The 15,542-nt window shown below is 40.4% G+C and overlaps 1 protein-coding gene across 2 annotated transcripts in view; it reads left to right on the top strand.

Moving 5' to 3' along the window:
- Positions 1-15,542, top strand: part of LOC137439477 (palmitoyltransferase ZDHHC20-A) — a 65,429-nt gene that overhangs the window by 17,858 nt on the left and 32,029 nt on the right. For both annotated transcript variants that reach the window (XM_068135252.2, XM_068135251.2), the window contains exons 2-6: positions 6,621-6,647; positions 7,704-7,798; positions 8,825-8,945; positions 10,720-10,789; positions 15,365-15,397. In XM_068135252.2, coding sequence (XP_067991353.1) covers positions 6,621-6,647; positions 7,704-7,798; positions 8,825-8,945; positions 10,720-10,789; positions 15,365-15,397 — 346 coding nt within the window. The remainder of the gene's footprint in view (positions 1-6,620; positions 6,648-7,703; positions 7,799-8,824; positions 8,946-10,719; positions 10,790-15,364; positions 15,398-15,542) is intronic.

Below are 15,542 nucleotides of genomic sequence, written 5' to 3'. Positions count from 1 at the left end.
AGTGGAAGGAATGTATGGAGACAAAAGGTCTGAAGGTGAATATAGGAAAGACGAAGGTGATGGCAAGTGGTAAAGCATGTGGTGAGGTGGAAAGAACTGGGAAGTGGCCATGTGCTGTGTGCAGGAAGGGTGTCGGAGTGAACTCCATTCAATGTACAATGTGCGCTGAGTGGGTTCATCAAAAATGTAGTGGTCTGAGAGGGTCATTAACCAGTGTGGCAGCTACATTCAAATGTAAGGTGTGCACAGATGGAGCTGCAGATGGAGGAAATGTTGAGTTGGATCTTGGAGACGGCGTGAAGCTGGAAGGTGTGAAAACATTTTGCTTCGGAGACATGCTGAATGGAGAAGGTGGATCAGACTCGGCAACAGTTGCTAGAGTGAGATGTGCATGGAAGAAGTTTCGGGAACTGAGTGGCGTGCTGATGAGGAGGGGAGTGTCGTTGAAGCTGAAGGGAAAGGTGTATGCTGCATGTGTGAGAAGTGTTATGATATATGGGAGTGAGACATGGGTCATGAATGTAGAGCAGCAACGAAGGCTGGAAAGGGTGGAAATGCGAATGGTTCAGTGGATGTGTGGAGTGTCGTTGAGAGAGAGGAAGACAAATGATGAATTGCGAAAGATGATGGGAATCGAGCCTGTGTTTGATGCTGTGAAGAGGAACAGGTTGAGATGGTTTGGTCATGTGTTGAGGAAGGATGAAAGTGACTGGTTGAGAAGAGTGATGGAAATGAATGTAGAAGGAAGTAGAAGACGGGGAAGACCGAGAAAGACTTGGCTAAAGATGGTGGAAGAAGAAATGTGGGCAAGGGGGTTAACAAGGAGAGATGCAGAAAATAGGGCAAAATGGAGAACTTTGTCATGGGGACCACAAGGCTCACCCCCACTCTAGCAGGGAAAATCGCCTTAAAATGCATGTTGTGTTTGTTGTTGATCGTGTACATGTGTATTGATTGTGATGGGTCTTGTCAGTGGGTGAATGTGCTGTCGGTTTTTGTTTATCCCTCACCTTACAACCGTTTTCAGCCTTATCACACACACACACTTTGTGTATGCATGTAGTTAGTGGCATTATGGCAGTGTCGTGTGAGCCAAATATCCTTCTCCAGCATCAAAGTTCCCTGTATACTGCATTCTGAATTGTCCATTATCCTCCAATATATTTTTCGGTTATTTCCCCAAAATAACCTCAGAGTGGGTCCTGGTGTCCGGCCATCCGTTGGTATGTCCATTAACATTTGTCTAAACTAGGGGTTTCCAACCTTGGGTGCCCGCACCCACAGGGGGTGCGAGATGGAATATCTGGGAGTGCAACAAAGAGTGGCTTGTGTCCTTGTCGTCGTGTGTCACGAGTCATCACTCAACCATCTGCCAGTGTGCCTTTTGAACATGACAAAAAACTTTTAAGTCTCCCTCTCTCTCTCTCTCTCTCTCTCTCTCTCTCTCTCTCTCTCTCTCTCTCTCTCTCTCTCTCTGTCTCTGTCTCTGTCTATCTATCTCTTCCCCTCCCATCTTTTACACTGCAAGAAAAAAAGAAAAGGATGGGAGATCAACCAAGAATTGTTGTCATTAAACGCGTGCTTCGTTGAACGGTGACTCATGAGGTGAATGCTCAAATTTTCTTCAAATTAAAGTTTGACCACTCAATAATATTAAAATTGTGTGTATTTTTTTTTTCATCAACCGCTGTCACAACGAGAACCCAACGGGTTCACGGGTCGTCTCGTGTATTTATATAATTACTCCCACCAGGGAGTAATGCATTCGATCGTGTGTGTGTTTGTGAACAAGATATCTGGAAAAGTTATGAATGGATTTGGATGAAAGTTGGTGGGATTATTGCCCTTGGAATAAGGAAGAATTGATTAGTTTTTGGTGAAGCTCAGGATATTATTCCGGATCCAGGAATTTTTTGAAGGATTTTTTACTTTTGGAAGATAGGGCTCAGCAGCGGCCACCCATGGCGGGAGTATGTGCTCTACTGAGTGGCGTTCTGGTTTTTTTATGTGTAGCTTAAATTGCTTCCCCATGACGAAAAATCACCACACGCCACTGCAAACAACGTCTCAAACCAATCGTGATAAGATTCAAACCAATCTCAAACCAAAAACTCAAACCAACCAAATCAAACCAAACCAATAGTCAAACATGTTCCACTCAGTATACTTTATTCAATTTTTTGTCTTTTTTCAGCACAAACTCTTATCGTGTAGCAACTTGTTGTGACCTGTATACACCATTGTATACTTTTTACATATTTATATATTTTTTCTCATATTAGCTCATATTTTTCTCTCTCTGTTTTGCAGATTTAACCCTTCATCATGTCAAAAAGAAGGAAATGGAATGATGACTATGTGCGCTTTGGTTTCATTTGCATAACGGGAAATGATGGCTTGCAAAAACCCCAGTGCACTCTTTGTAGCGTTGTGTTTTCCAACTCAAATCTGAAACCATCCAAGCTTCAAGGGCACTTCAAGAACAAGCATGGCAGAGCTGATGTCGAAGGACATGATGTTGGATCATTGAAAATCAAAAGAGCTCGTTTTGATTCTGTAGGAACTCTTCCAAAGTTGGGTTTCCTTTCTGTTGACAAACCACTACTTCTTGCTTCATACCAAATGGCATATGCAGTGGCCAAATCCAAGAAGCCCCATACAATTGCAGAAGGTTTCATCAAGCTATATGCACTGGAAATGGCAACAACTATCCTGGGCAAAGAAGCAAGAAAAAAATTTGAACAGGTGCCCCTATCAAATAATGTCATTCACAACCGAATCAATGATTTTGAGTGAAGATATTTTGGACCAAGTCATCTCAGATATCAGAGTTAGTCCTCTTAAAATCATCATTCAGTTGGATGAGTCAACTGATGTCTCCAGTTGTTGTCAACTCATCACATTAGTGAGGTATGTCAATGGTGGTGCTGTGAAGGAAGATTTCCTGTTTTGTGAAGATTTGAAAACAATCACAACTGCAAAGGATGTGATGCAGCTGGTGAAAAACGTATTTGCCAAACATGATTTAGATATCAAAGTCATTGGTTCTGTGTGCACTGACGGGGCACCTGCAATGCTTGGAAATAAATCTGGCTTTTCTGCATTGATGAAAAAGGAGATTCCAGACTTGCAAGTTACCCATTGTTTTCTTCATCGGCATGCTTTGGCATCAAAAACATTGCCTCCAAATTTTAAGAAAGTCCTTGATACTTGTGTGAAGATCATCAACTGGATCAGGGGGTGAGCTTTGAACCATCGCATCTTCAAATCATTTTGTGGAGATCTGGGAAGTGAGCATTCAGTTTTGCTTTTCCACACAGAAGTCCGTTGGTTGTCACGAGGCCAAGCTTTAACCGGCTTCTTTGAACTGCGGGAAGAAATCAAAGTTTTTCTGGAAGAGCGTGAATGTGATCTGGTTGGGGCATTGGAATCACAGCAATTCGCCCAAATGCTGGTTTACTTAGCTGACATTTTCACTCGTATGAATGACCTGAGTCATTGCAAGTGTTTCTCTTCAAGGAAAAGGGATAAACATATTGAAGGCTTGTGAAAAGTTGAATTCCTTCAAAGAAAAGTTGTGTCTTTGGCATCAAAGGATGGAAAGAGGCAATCTCTCAAATTTTCTTTCACTTGAAGAGATGGTTGATGATGCTGGATCCATAACTCCCACTGTGCGTGAAGAAATTGTGGCTCATTTGGAAATGCTGTCAGAATCGTTTGATGGATATTTTTCTGCTGGAGACCTGAAGATTTCAGAAGAATGAATCATGAATCCATATTCCTACAATATGGAGAAAATGTCAAATGATGAAGTATTGAAGGAAGATCTTATTGATTTGCAGACAAATCGAGCTCTTGAAATGCAATTTGAAAGCAAGACTTTGGAGGAGTTTTGGTGTGCAGCACTGGATATGTTCCCAAGACTTGGTGGAAAAGCACTCCGTGTCTTCATTCCATTTGCAACGACATACTTGTGTGAATCTGGATTCAGTTCTCTTTTGTCAATCAAGACAAAATCTAGGAATCGCCGGATTCCACAGGCAGACCTGCGGATCGCAGTCAGCAAGAAAGTTCCACGTTTTGACAAAATCATGAAAGAGAAGCCGGAACAAAGAAGTCATTGATTTTTATGTTCACAATTGGGATTGATTTTACTGTTTCATTTTTTTTCTGAATAAATTAGAATCGAATTGCTCAATTTATATTTGTATTTCATGCACTGAGTTAAAATCTTATTTTTTAGTTCAATTTGTTCACCCACAGTATTGTATGTGGTTCAATTTGTGGTTCAAAAATATAGAAGTCATTGATTTTTATGTTCACAATTGGGATCGATTTTACTGTTTCATTTTTTTTCTGAATAAATGAGAATCTAATTGCTCAATTTATATTTGCATTTCATGCACTGAGTTAAAATCTTATTTTTTAGTTCAATTTGTTCACCCACAGTATTGTATGTGGTTCAATTTGTGGTTCAAAAATTTGACTTCTTCATTTTCAAATGTGATATTACTTTTGTAGGGGGTGCAAACATAAATCAAATATTTCCTCGGGGTGTGGGGCATAGAAAAGGTTGGGAACCACTGGTCTAAACCATCTTCTCCTCAAACTACCTGACCAATGTGGACCAAATTTGGTACGATGAATCAGGACAGCAAGGTCTCATGGGGTTGTGCTCCCCATCCAGATGCACCCACTCTCTATAATGGGGGGGGGGGGGGGGTTTGCCCCAAATATTGTTATTTCATTCAAAAGTCTTCTCAGAAACTGCCAGACAGATGCAGACCAAACTCACCACAAGGCATCGGGATCATGCCCTAACCTTAAGTTGTGCTCATTGCCGTATCTTCCCTGGAAAGGGGACCACGCCCTCCCCCCTCTCCCTGAATCCCTCATTTTCACTAAAACGTCGAATACCCGAACCCGAATAAGCGATACGGACCAAATTTGGTTCAATTCATCAGGGCAGTAAGGTATCATGGCGTTGTGCTCCCCATCTCCCCATCTGGATGGGGGGTGAAAGAGGGTTTTGCCCCAAAGGGGAGTTTCACCTCAAATTCAGGTACCGTAATTTATTTTAAAATCTTCTCAGAAGCTGTGGAGAAATAACCGTCAGTCCCCAACGTGGCTATTTTTAGGTCAGGAGCTTATAAAATGGGTCATGATGTCCATATGACTGTCTGTCTATCCATTGAGTTTTTGCTATTTTTGCTACTCCCTTCTTCTGGCGGATTGTTTTGAAACTACACATATGCACATATAGCTGAAGTTATTAGTTATAAGTTATAACACAGTAGCCCGCACAATTGCTCGGGCTTCAATTTTTCAATCTCGGATCAGAGAGCCTGAGCCACTCAGGCATATTTATTTTTGTTATCTTCATACTTTTTCTTTATAGAAATGTTTTTTGTTGCATTTAAGATTTACTTTCAGGGAGGGTTGGAGTTTACTTTTGCTGCTTTGTTTGTTTATTTATTACTCCCGCCAGGGAGTTGTGTGTGTGTGTGTGTGTGTGTGTGTGTGTGTGTGTGTGTGTGTGTGTGTGTGTGTGTGTGTGTGTGTGTGTGTGTGTGTGTGTGTGTGTGTGTGTGTGTGTGTGTGTGTGTGTGTGTGTGTGTGTGTGTGTGTGTGTGTGTGTGTGTGTGTGTACACAAGATATCTGGAAAAGTTCTGAACAGATTTGGATGAAAGTTGGTGGGATGATTGCCCTTGGGATAAGGAAGAATTGATTAGTTTTTGGTGACGCTCAGGATATTATTCCGGATCCAGGAATTTTTTGAAGGATTTTTTTACCATTGGAAGATAGGGCTCATTTGTTTTTAACATTATCTTCTATATATTCTATATTTAACATTGTGATATGAAAATAGTTTTCATATTTGTTGTAAATGTAGTTTAAACTCGTGGTTATGCGTTAGAGCGGTGTATTTTTTTATCAGCGTCGTCTTCAATGTTCATTTTTTTTTGTCGAATAAAGACATATTCTGTCATTTTAAAACCACCAAAGTGTGTATTAGGTTTTCCCGTTTCATAAAATGTATCGTTTGATACGTATAATGCTTTAAAACTGTTTTTTTTTGTTTTGTTTTTTTTACCTCAGAAGAGAACATTTTCCTCAGCGAATGTCAATCGCGGTGTCAGTATTTGATGAACTTATAAAGACTTAAGTGACATAAGTGTGACAAGCATGTGCACGGGATTTTTCCCAGAAGAATGAGTGGTCGCATTAGCTTGTACGACTTAAAATGAGCGAGTTTTGTTTTGACGTTTGGGACAGTTTTACATGTTGTATCCCTAAAGAATGAAACGGACGTTTTTCTGGCTTACAATTTTATTTGAAGTCACACATGCCTCAAAATACACTCACTTATATAGAATTGAACGCTGAATCCGAAAATGTAAGTGAAATTGCCTTGTTTTTGACATTATCTTCTATATATTCTAAATATGTATCTGTGCAGTGTCTGTCTTGTGTTGTCACTGAACTACTCCCTCAAACTTTTGTGAAATCGTACTATTCCAACTTGACCCACGGCGGGAGTATGCGCTCTACTGAGTGGCGTTCTAGTTTGTTTTATGTGCTCAATTGAGGTTGATTTCACTTCCCTTCTGTTTTGCAGTCACTGTGAATAACGTTGGACAGAAAGGTAACCTTTAATAATCATTTGATGTATGAAAATGAATGTTCTCAAAATGCACCACCATAGTTTTGATGACATCGTTCATTTCACATTCAATGTTAGAAATCGACTTTGAGTAAATATGTTGAGAGAACGAGTTCCTTAAAACAGATCCAGCTGTTGCCTAGTTGATGAAAGCCAGGGTACTTACGAAAGCAGGTGTTTAAAAAAAGGCATTTTAAAACCTTGTTCTTTAACCTAATCTGGCATTCTTTTGGGATTTTTCTGTTTGGATTGTGAAGTATTTTGGATTGATGACCTATTCTGCCCCTCCCTCCCCTGCAGGGGCCTTGCAGATAGTAATAGTTAAAGGATTAAAATAATGAACAAGTCTTTGGTGGTAAGGTTTTCTCTGGCCTGCAATATTCTTCGTCGTTTTTTTTTTTTTTTTTTTTTTCTTTCTTTCTTCTTCTTCAGGTCATATCTTGATTCTCGAAGAATCTCTCCGTCCGTTAGTCTGTTAACTTTTTGCTATTTTTGCGACTCCTCCCTTATCACCTGGCTGATTGTTCTGAAACTTAACACGTATTCAAGACGGTAGCCCGCACAATCGCTCGGGCTTGGAATTTTTGATTTTGGATCATGGGTGCTCCCAGGTAGGATTACCCCCTGAGACTTTGGATCACTAGTTGTCCCTTATTTACCAACCGATTGCTCTGAAACCTGATACAGTCCTTCTCCTGGATGGTCCACAGGATCGCCTCGTCTTAGAACTTTCGATTTCGTATCGTGGCCTCCCAGGGGATCAGAAAGGCTCTCAGGGGGGGTCCTCCATAATCAGCAGACGTCTGAATTACAACCTCAAGAGTTGTTTGGGGATCCAAACAAAATCCAAAGTTTGAAATATTTTACCGAAATGCTATATGGGGCTAGTGTAACAAAAAAAGTATGACGATCGATATGAATTTTTTTTTTTTAAGGGGTGTTCGATGCACCCAAGCGTGGGGTAAGGTGTTCCTTGAACTCTTTATTTATTCTTGTGTTTCCATCCTTTTCTGAATTTGGTGTTGTTTCCCATTCCAGTTGTCTACATCTTGCTCTTTCACGCGTTTTTCATCATTTTTGTCTGGTCCTACTGGAAGACTATTTTCACGCCTTCTCACATGCCTCCATTAGAGGTGAGTTGCTTGTGCTTTGCTGAAGCCCTTCATTTTGATTGGTTGCATCGAAATGACCTTTGTTGGCTTTGTTCAGCAGATTTTCGTGTTTGTGATTCCTTTTATTTTTGTAGTTCTGTCCATTTGCTAAATGGATTGATTGGAGGAAAGGGAAATCGTTTTGAGGAAGGTCCTTGGTTATTTTCTGTGTCATCTTTGCTTGAATGCGTTTCATTGTTTGTTTTTAAACTTGGAGGACTTGAAAGATTTACTTTTTATCATGTTTGCTTCTACTTAACGAATGTCTGGTGTAATGTTGTACTAAAGTTGCAGCGATAAAACAAATGCAAATTTCTTCAATTGGAGCTATGTGGGTATTTGTTGCTTTGAGCCATTTGTAAAATCATTGCGAAAGCTGTGTTGCGATTATGTTAAAAAAATTTTTTTTTCAAGGAAGTTGGAATCGTACTCTGGGTGTTTGGCCAGTTACCCTTCAAACACACTGTTTGGCTGTTTGCAGAGAAGCTGCAAACTTTGCTGAATTGTCAGAATCATATTCCAACTTGCAAGCTTGCTGTATGTGATGAACAGAACGACCCTGGACAAAAATAATTGTGTAGGAAATGTAGTCGTGGAAGTTTTGATCAAAACCATACCATCTCTTATCTTCCCCCATCCAAAACCTTGATCTTTTCTACCCCCGCTAATTTCACCCCAATTCCACTTTTTTGAAATACCAACTTCTGTCCTGGAGGTCATTGGTGTCCTTGTGTTTTATACTTCTCCCTCCACCCCCCCCCCCCCCTCCCATGCCTCCTGCCCCCAAGCCCTCTCCCTTCCACACATCTCCCTGCTCTCAAATGTTGTGTTTGTGTGCTTCACCTTCTCTCCCCATCTTGTTTTCCGCTCCCGCTTTTTATATATTTTGTTTGTCTGGTTGATTTGTTTGTGAAGTAAATGTTAGCTCTTTCACGAGCCTCGATTCAGTATACAAAAAAAAAGAAGAAAAGCTTAAAGCGACCCTTTTGCCTGATAATTTGCCGCCAGTACTCTTTATCGCCGGTGGATCAAGAGCAGCTTGAACGAGAGGCAAGAGAAGAAGTGCGACAGGAAGTGCTGAAGCGCTGCTCTCAGCAGTTGCCCCTACGCACACGCACGCTCTCTGGGGGTAACTTGCTGCGTTGAGCTTGCATCCATGCACATCAGCTGACTGCAGATGATTTGCAATGTTCGTGTGGTCTTTAAAGTGATAGACCTATGATGCGTTTCACTTTCTTCCTCCCAAACCATTTCCCAGTATGGTATTTCCATACTCCTTGAAATCCTTCCTTTTGACTCTTCGGCCCTTTCACCTGCTCCCCTTCCTTTCCCCAACCCATCACCTTTCCTCGTCATTCCCTATCTTAACCCATGGCTGCCATCTTCTCAGTATCTCCAAAAGAAAAGACAAGTTTATTGTTTGTTTACCAGATTATTTAATTCCCTGTAATTGCTTTATCGAAATTGATGTGATTAATCAAAATTAATTAATTAAAATTAATGTCATTCGATAGTCTACAGTATTTTTCTGTGGCCTTACAACTTCTGTTTCTTCCTCTTTGCGCTCGGTACTTGATGTTAATGGCAGCTTTTGACATGTTGCTGCATCATCAGCCAGATCTCTACCTCGATGAAAAGAAAACCAGAATGGCACCTGGTAGAGGGCAGAATGCCCCTGCCAGGCTGAACAGTTTACGTTTTGTATCTCGCTGATGGGCTGGATCTGCATCTGGATCTTCTTCACCAACATCGAATCACTGTCACTTGTCACACACCCAACCTGCCTACCAAGTTTTGTCATAATCCATCCATAACTTTTTGAGATATCGTGCTATACAAGCAGTCCCAAGGTTTATGAACACCCAGCTTCCGAACATCGGTTCCTACGAACATTATACTTTATAAACGTGTTTTGGTCTTTCGAACATTCGATCCATTGACATAATCACTGCTTTTTTGAGCATACCACGCTGAGCGCGAAACACAGGAAATCAGACCTTGAGAATTAATTATCCATTCACAACATAATTCGCACCTCGTTCACTTGGGCTTTGCTCCAACACACTTTTGCTATTTCACACACCATTCTCTCCATGGAGTTCCTGAGTTCCTTATCGGGACAAGAGACTGTCCCGACTTGCCCTGCTTAACCAAAAACCCATATTTGCACTCTAGCTCGTTATCCCTCGTCCCTATATTACACATGTTCAAATTATCCGCATTTATTTGTTTTTTATTTGAAAGTACATTTAATAACAATGTTATGTGAAAAAATAGGGTTTCATTTGTGTTTGGGATCCAATGAATCACTTATTACATGTATTTAAAGGGGATTTATTGCTCTGGTTTATGAACATCCAGCTTACAAACACATTTCCAAGAACACGATGTGTTCGTAAACCGGGAACAGCCTGTATATTGTTTTTGGCTCAATCTCTCAATAGTGAAGAATCGCTTTTAAAATTAAAAAACTCGTATCCGGATCCGGATTTTCACCAAAATCGAATCTATTAGTCCTTGTTACACATCCCACCTGCCCACCAAATTTCCTCTGAATCGGTTCATAATTTTTTGAGATATCCTGCACACAGACAAACAAACAGACGGGGTAAAACAAACAGACAGGTCCACCTTTGGTGGTGGAAGTAACCTGCACTTGGAGTTATGTGCTTTCATCGACTGTCTCCCGCTTCAGGGAAGCAAGGAGATGTGCCCGCCCATTGGTCTTTCTTCTCTTTTGCTGCAATTAAATGCAGATGACGTCCAATCAAATATTTGTGCGATGCAGTTGGACTTGCAGGTTTCAGGTTAAGAAAAGCATCGTTGTTTGGGATATGATGTAGGGTTTGGAGTGGATACCTCAATGCTCCTGTCTCATCTCTCTGACTTTCTTGTCATTACAGCCATCAGGTACTGTGAAAAATGCCACTTGTTGAAGCCTGACCGCTGCCATCACTGTTCGACATGTGAGATGTACGCGTTTCCCAAAGTTTTCTCTTGCACTTCTGCTTGTGTGTTTGCCCCATGTGTTCACCATTGATCCATATAAATACATAAAGATCATTTAAATCAGTGTTTGTTCCCCACTTTTCCTATCTTGTGTATTGCCGCAGTGATTTTTAATGGTTTTATACTCGGTCCGTCATGCCAACTTTACAATGGGAGTTAAATTCGTACTTTCTACCACATTCGGCAAGAAATGTAAGCAAAATGTAAATTTGATTTTTAATTTTGAAGAAGATAAACGAAAGCTGCATAACTTGTCGTTTAAATGACATGAACCAAGTGGCGATTTGCATATTCTGAAAGAGAATCTGGCAGCAAACGGCATGTGATTTTGTTCGGTAACGGAGCTGGCTCATTTAGCAGGTGAAGTCCAAACAGACTAAATAAATCGTAAATGCTTTCCACATTCATCTATCTATAATTCCAGTAATCTCTGTTTGTTTGTTTGTACGTTTGTACGTTTGTACGTTTGTACGTTTGTACGTTTGTACGTTTGTACGTTTGTTTGTCTGTGACCGCTGTTTCTCGACAACTACCGGTCCGATATACTTGAAACTTGCCAGGTATATTGCTGGGGACCCGAGGATGTGCCTTTTCAAGGTTTTAAATTAATCGGACAAGTACTTACCGAGCTATGGCGATTTAGCCGTTCGCCGTTCGCTTTGGCTTTGCGAATGGACCAAACCATTCATGTAAATAGAGGGGGGGGGGGGGGGGGGGGGGGGGGTGTTCTGTGGTCGTTCGCTTTGGCTTTGCGAATGGACCAAACCATTCATGTAAATAGAGGGGGGGGGTTCTGTGGTCGTTCGCTTTGGCTTTGCGAATGGACCAAACCATTCATGTAAATAGAGGGGGGGGTTCTGTGGTCGTTGCGAATGGACCAAACCATTCATGTAAATAGAGGGAGGGGGGTTCTGTGGTCGTTACTGCCACGTGGTTTCAAAGTTTTTTTTTGTTGTTGTTGTTTGCACGCATGTTTTTTTGCACCCACGTACGGGCACGCCCTAGGATGTTTACACACACACACACACCCCTACACAAATTTTTTTTTTTTTTTTTTTTTGGCAAGGAACGGGCACCCACGTACGGGCACGTCCTAGCTTATATATAGTACGGGCATGCCCTAGTGCTGGATAAACAAGGAAAATTGACAGATTGATCATCCAAAAACTTTCAGGTGCTGCGTTAGCAAGATGTACTGCATTGCGGAGTATGCTGTTCTCTGATTGGACATTTGGCCATCTCATTCGCTGTCTCAAAAAGTGATGGATTTTAATAACCTTGATACATGAGCACCTTTTTATGCCAATTTGACGGTCAAATAATTATTTTTATATGACCCAATATATGATGTGTTACTATCGTCGTAATAATAGGATGCTGATGTAAATTTAAGGCCATTGGTTTTACTTCCAAAGGTGATCAAAATGTAATTAGGCCTCCCTTTATAGTCCATACTGTGGCATTGGGGAAGGCTTATTTCTGTTGTAGGTTTTGTTTCTGCAATTGTCACCCCAAATTATTAATGGTACCACAGAGTTTTATTCGACCCCTTGGAGTATGAAACCACGATTTAGAATTTTTTATTTATTCCTGCACTCCCAACATTCCCAATTTATGAGCTGTATTTCGGAGCCGACAGGGACTTTCAGAATAAAATTTTGCATCAATAATTGGAACACAAAATAGTTGATTGACATTTTTTTGACCTTGTCCTAAATGTTCAAGGTCATGACCCAGTTGTAGACTTTTTAACATTTTTGTCCCCCGTCGCACTGCGGAGCGAAAGGGGGACTATGGTTTTCCCCTCCGTCCGTGTGTGCGTCCGTCCGTCCGTCCGTCCGTGCGTGCATAAGCGAAGGACGGAATTCTAATTTGGTGTATGGGTGCAACTAGGCATAAGGAAGAACGATATTGAAAATTGGGTCGCCACGTCAAACGCCAAGATGGCCGCCACCATACATATGTCTGAACCATGTGAGCGAAATATCTTGAAAAATAAACGAACTACTAACTTCTAATCTGGTGTGTGGGTGTATCTACGCATAAGGAAAAACGCTATTGAAAATTGGGTCGCCACGTCAAACGCCAAGATGGCCGCCACCATATATATGTCTGAACCTTGTGAGCGAAATATCTTGAAAAATAAACGAACTACTAACTTCTAATCTGGTGTGTGGGTGTATCTACGCATAAGGGTAGATAATTGGGTTGCCACGTCAAAATCCAAGATGGGCGCCTTGCGTCTTCCACTTTGTCAACTCACATCACTTCACCGACGGGGGACCTAGGCGTAACGCTTGTTCACCATACCTTGACCAGGATTTGTCCAAATCGGAACAAAATTGCCCTCTAGATAGCCTAGGCCCTAGCTTAGAGTTAGGCACATTTGCGCTTGGTTTGCATCATACCCCTCCAGGTTAAAGGTCAAGGTCAAATGGTAGTATGGAAAGAAAGAAAATGGTTGTATCCAATTTTTTTTTGTCATCACTCAATTTTGCCCATGCCGATTCTCTTGGCCTTCCGATATGTTATTGTAATGTAGTAATGAACCTGCAGGAAAGTTGTGCACCTGATTTTTGATTCGTGACGACCTAATTTTTGAGATTGTGATCGAATTAACAAAACACCTTTTTGATCATTACTTGAATAATTTTCCTCTGATTTTATGTTGGGTTTTATGGATATATTGTGGCGATGGGGACAAATTTGCTTTATTTACACTCTATCCCTAAATGCTGAAGGTCAAGGTCATATACCCCAGCCTATTCATACCTCATTGTGGGCATATTATATTCTTGATGATATATAAAGGAGTGCATTTTGCTTGTTTTGAGGATTGCCATATTTCTCAGCAGATACTTTGATGTGGAGTATCAGTCCAATTGGCCATTTTCCCACTTTACTATAATTTATCCACAGATAAGGTAATTTGGAGTATAAGACAAAGCTACATCAACTTGTGGTAGTTAGCAAAACAGTCAGAACAATGGAGGTGTTGATTCCTTCCTCACACTCACAATCCATCGCTGCTTTTGGTAGTTCTAGTGTCATGAATATCAATGAGTTGTTTCATGCATTTTATTTGAACTATTTTGTGGGGTGAGCTTTCAGATAAATTAGAAACGTAATGAGATTTTCAAAATGTTTATTATTTATATAGAGGAACAGTATTTTAAAACAAGCTGCAGAATCATTATCGGCATTGTCTTAGCTGTGGATAAGTCGATTCTGAGTGCAAGTCGAAGCCTGGACTTCCGGGCCGTGGGGGATGGGAGAAAGGTATTGACCTGTACTCTGTAAAATACTCTGTAAAATACTTCGCCAATGGTGAAGAATCACTTAAAAAATTAAATTCTCATATCCGAATCCATATTCAGATCTTCACCAAAATCGAAGTGAATCGTCCTTTTCAGACACCCAACCGGTCCACCAAGTTTCATCCAAATTCGTCCACAACTTTTTGAGATATTCTGCTATCTATCGTTTTTGGCCCGATCTCCCAATGGCGAAGAATCACTTAAAAAAATTCTAGTAGTCGGATCCGAATCCGGATCTTCACCAAAATCTAATCATTTCGTCCTTGTCACAAACGCTACCTCTCTGCCAAATTTCGTCTGAATCCGTCCGCAAATTTTTGAGATATCTTGTTCACAAACAAACGGACAGACAAATAGACAGGGATGAAGACATAACCTCCTCCATCCACCTTTGGTGGTGGACGTAATGGGTCTCGACTCTTCTTGTCATCATTTTCATTGTTCTGATCGGCAAATAGAAACATTGGTGTTTCGTTCAATCTTGTTGCATCTAATTGGCAGCACAATTTCAGAATTGAGGTAATTTATTGGTTACTGTGTGATCGGATTTGAAATGTTTCATGGAGCAGATGGTAAATTGTGTTTGGGGAACACTGTGCAGTTGATATACAGTCTTGACAAAAATACTGAACTGTGTACAATTTTGATGAAATAGAAATATTGATGTATGCTGCTCTTTGTATATTATCCTGTTGATAAAAATCTCACCTGTGTCCGAAGGAAGCGGTTCAGTTGGGCATTTTTAATATGAAATAGGCAAAGCCTAGAAATGACCGAAACCCTTTAGAATGCTTTAGCATTTCCCTTTAGAATGCTTTAAAATTAAATGTGGTGGGATAGAATGGTTCTTCTTCATTTTTTGATGGGATTGGGTGTGACTTTTATATATTTTGTCTAAGTGGTTTCCAGTTGTGCTTTTGGGATTGTGTTGCTTGTAAATTCAGTTGATGTGGCTGTTTATTTCTGCATCTTAATAAAATCGCTGGTTTTAACTTTTTAAATAGCTGATGTCAAAAATTATGGAACTAGTAATAATAATGTCATTTTCTTCTGCATGTTGGTAATTAATGCAAGCAAATGGTCAATCCCCAAACACATTCAGATAGTTTTGAGAGAGAGAAAAAAGATTTGAATTATTTTAATTTTATGAATTGTCTTATTTCATTTTTTTTTTTTGTCTGACCTGAAATTATTTTCTCTAATGAGTGAATTTCATTTTCAGGTGTATTTTAAAAATGGATCATCATTGTCCATGGTATGTATCACTGATCAGAGAGCGTACTTTGGGGAAAAAAAAATGTTGGAATGCAGTACTTTTGTTTTTACGGCCTAATTAATTTTGACCATAGGAGTAGAGTTATTGTTGTGAAATGAATTGTGCTTTTTAATTTTCTGGATGA

This window comes from Myxine glutinosa, chromosome 14, assembly GCF_964187855.1.
Source record: "Myxine glutinosa chromosome 14, kmMyxGlut1.1, whole genome shotgun sequence".
NCBI classification, from domain to species: domain Eukaryota; kingdom Metazoa; phylum Chordata; class Myxini; order Myxiniformes; family Myxinidae; genus Myxine; species Myxine glutinosa.
Note: the sequence above shows the minus strand (reverse complement) of the source record. Positions and strands in the feature narration are given on the sequence as shown.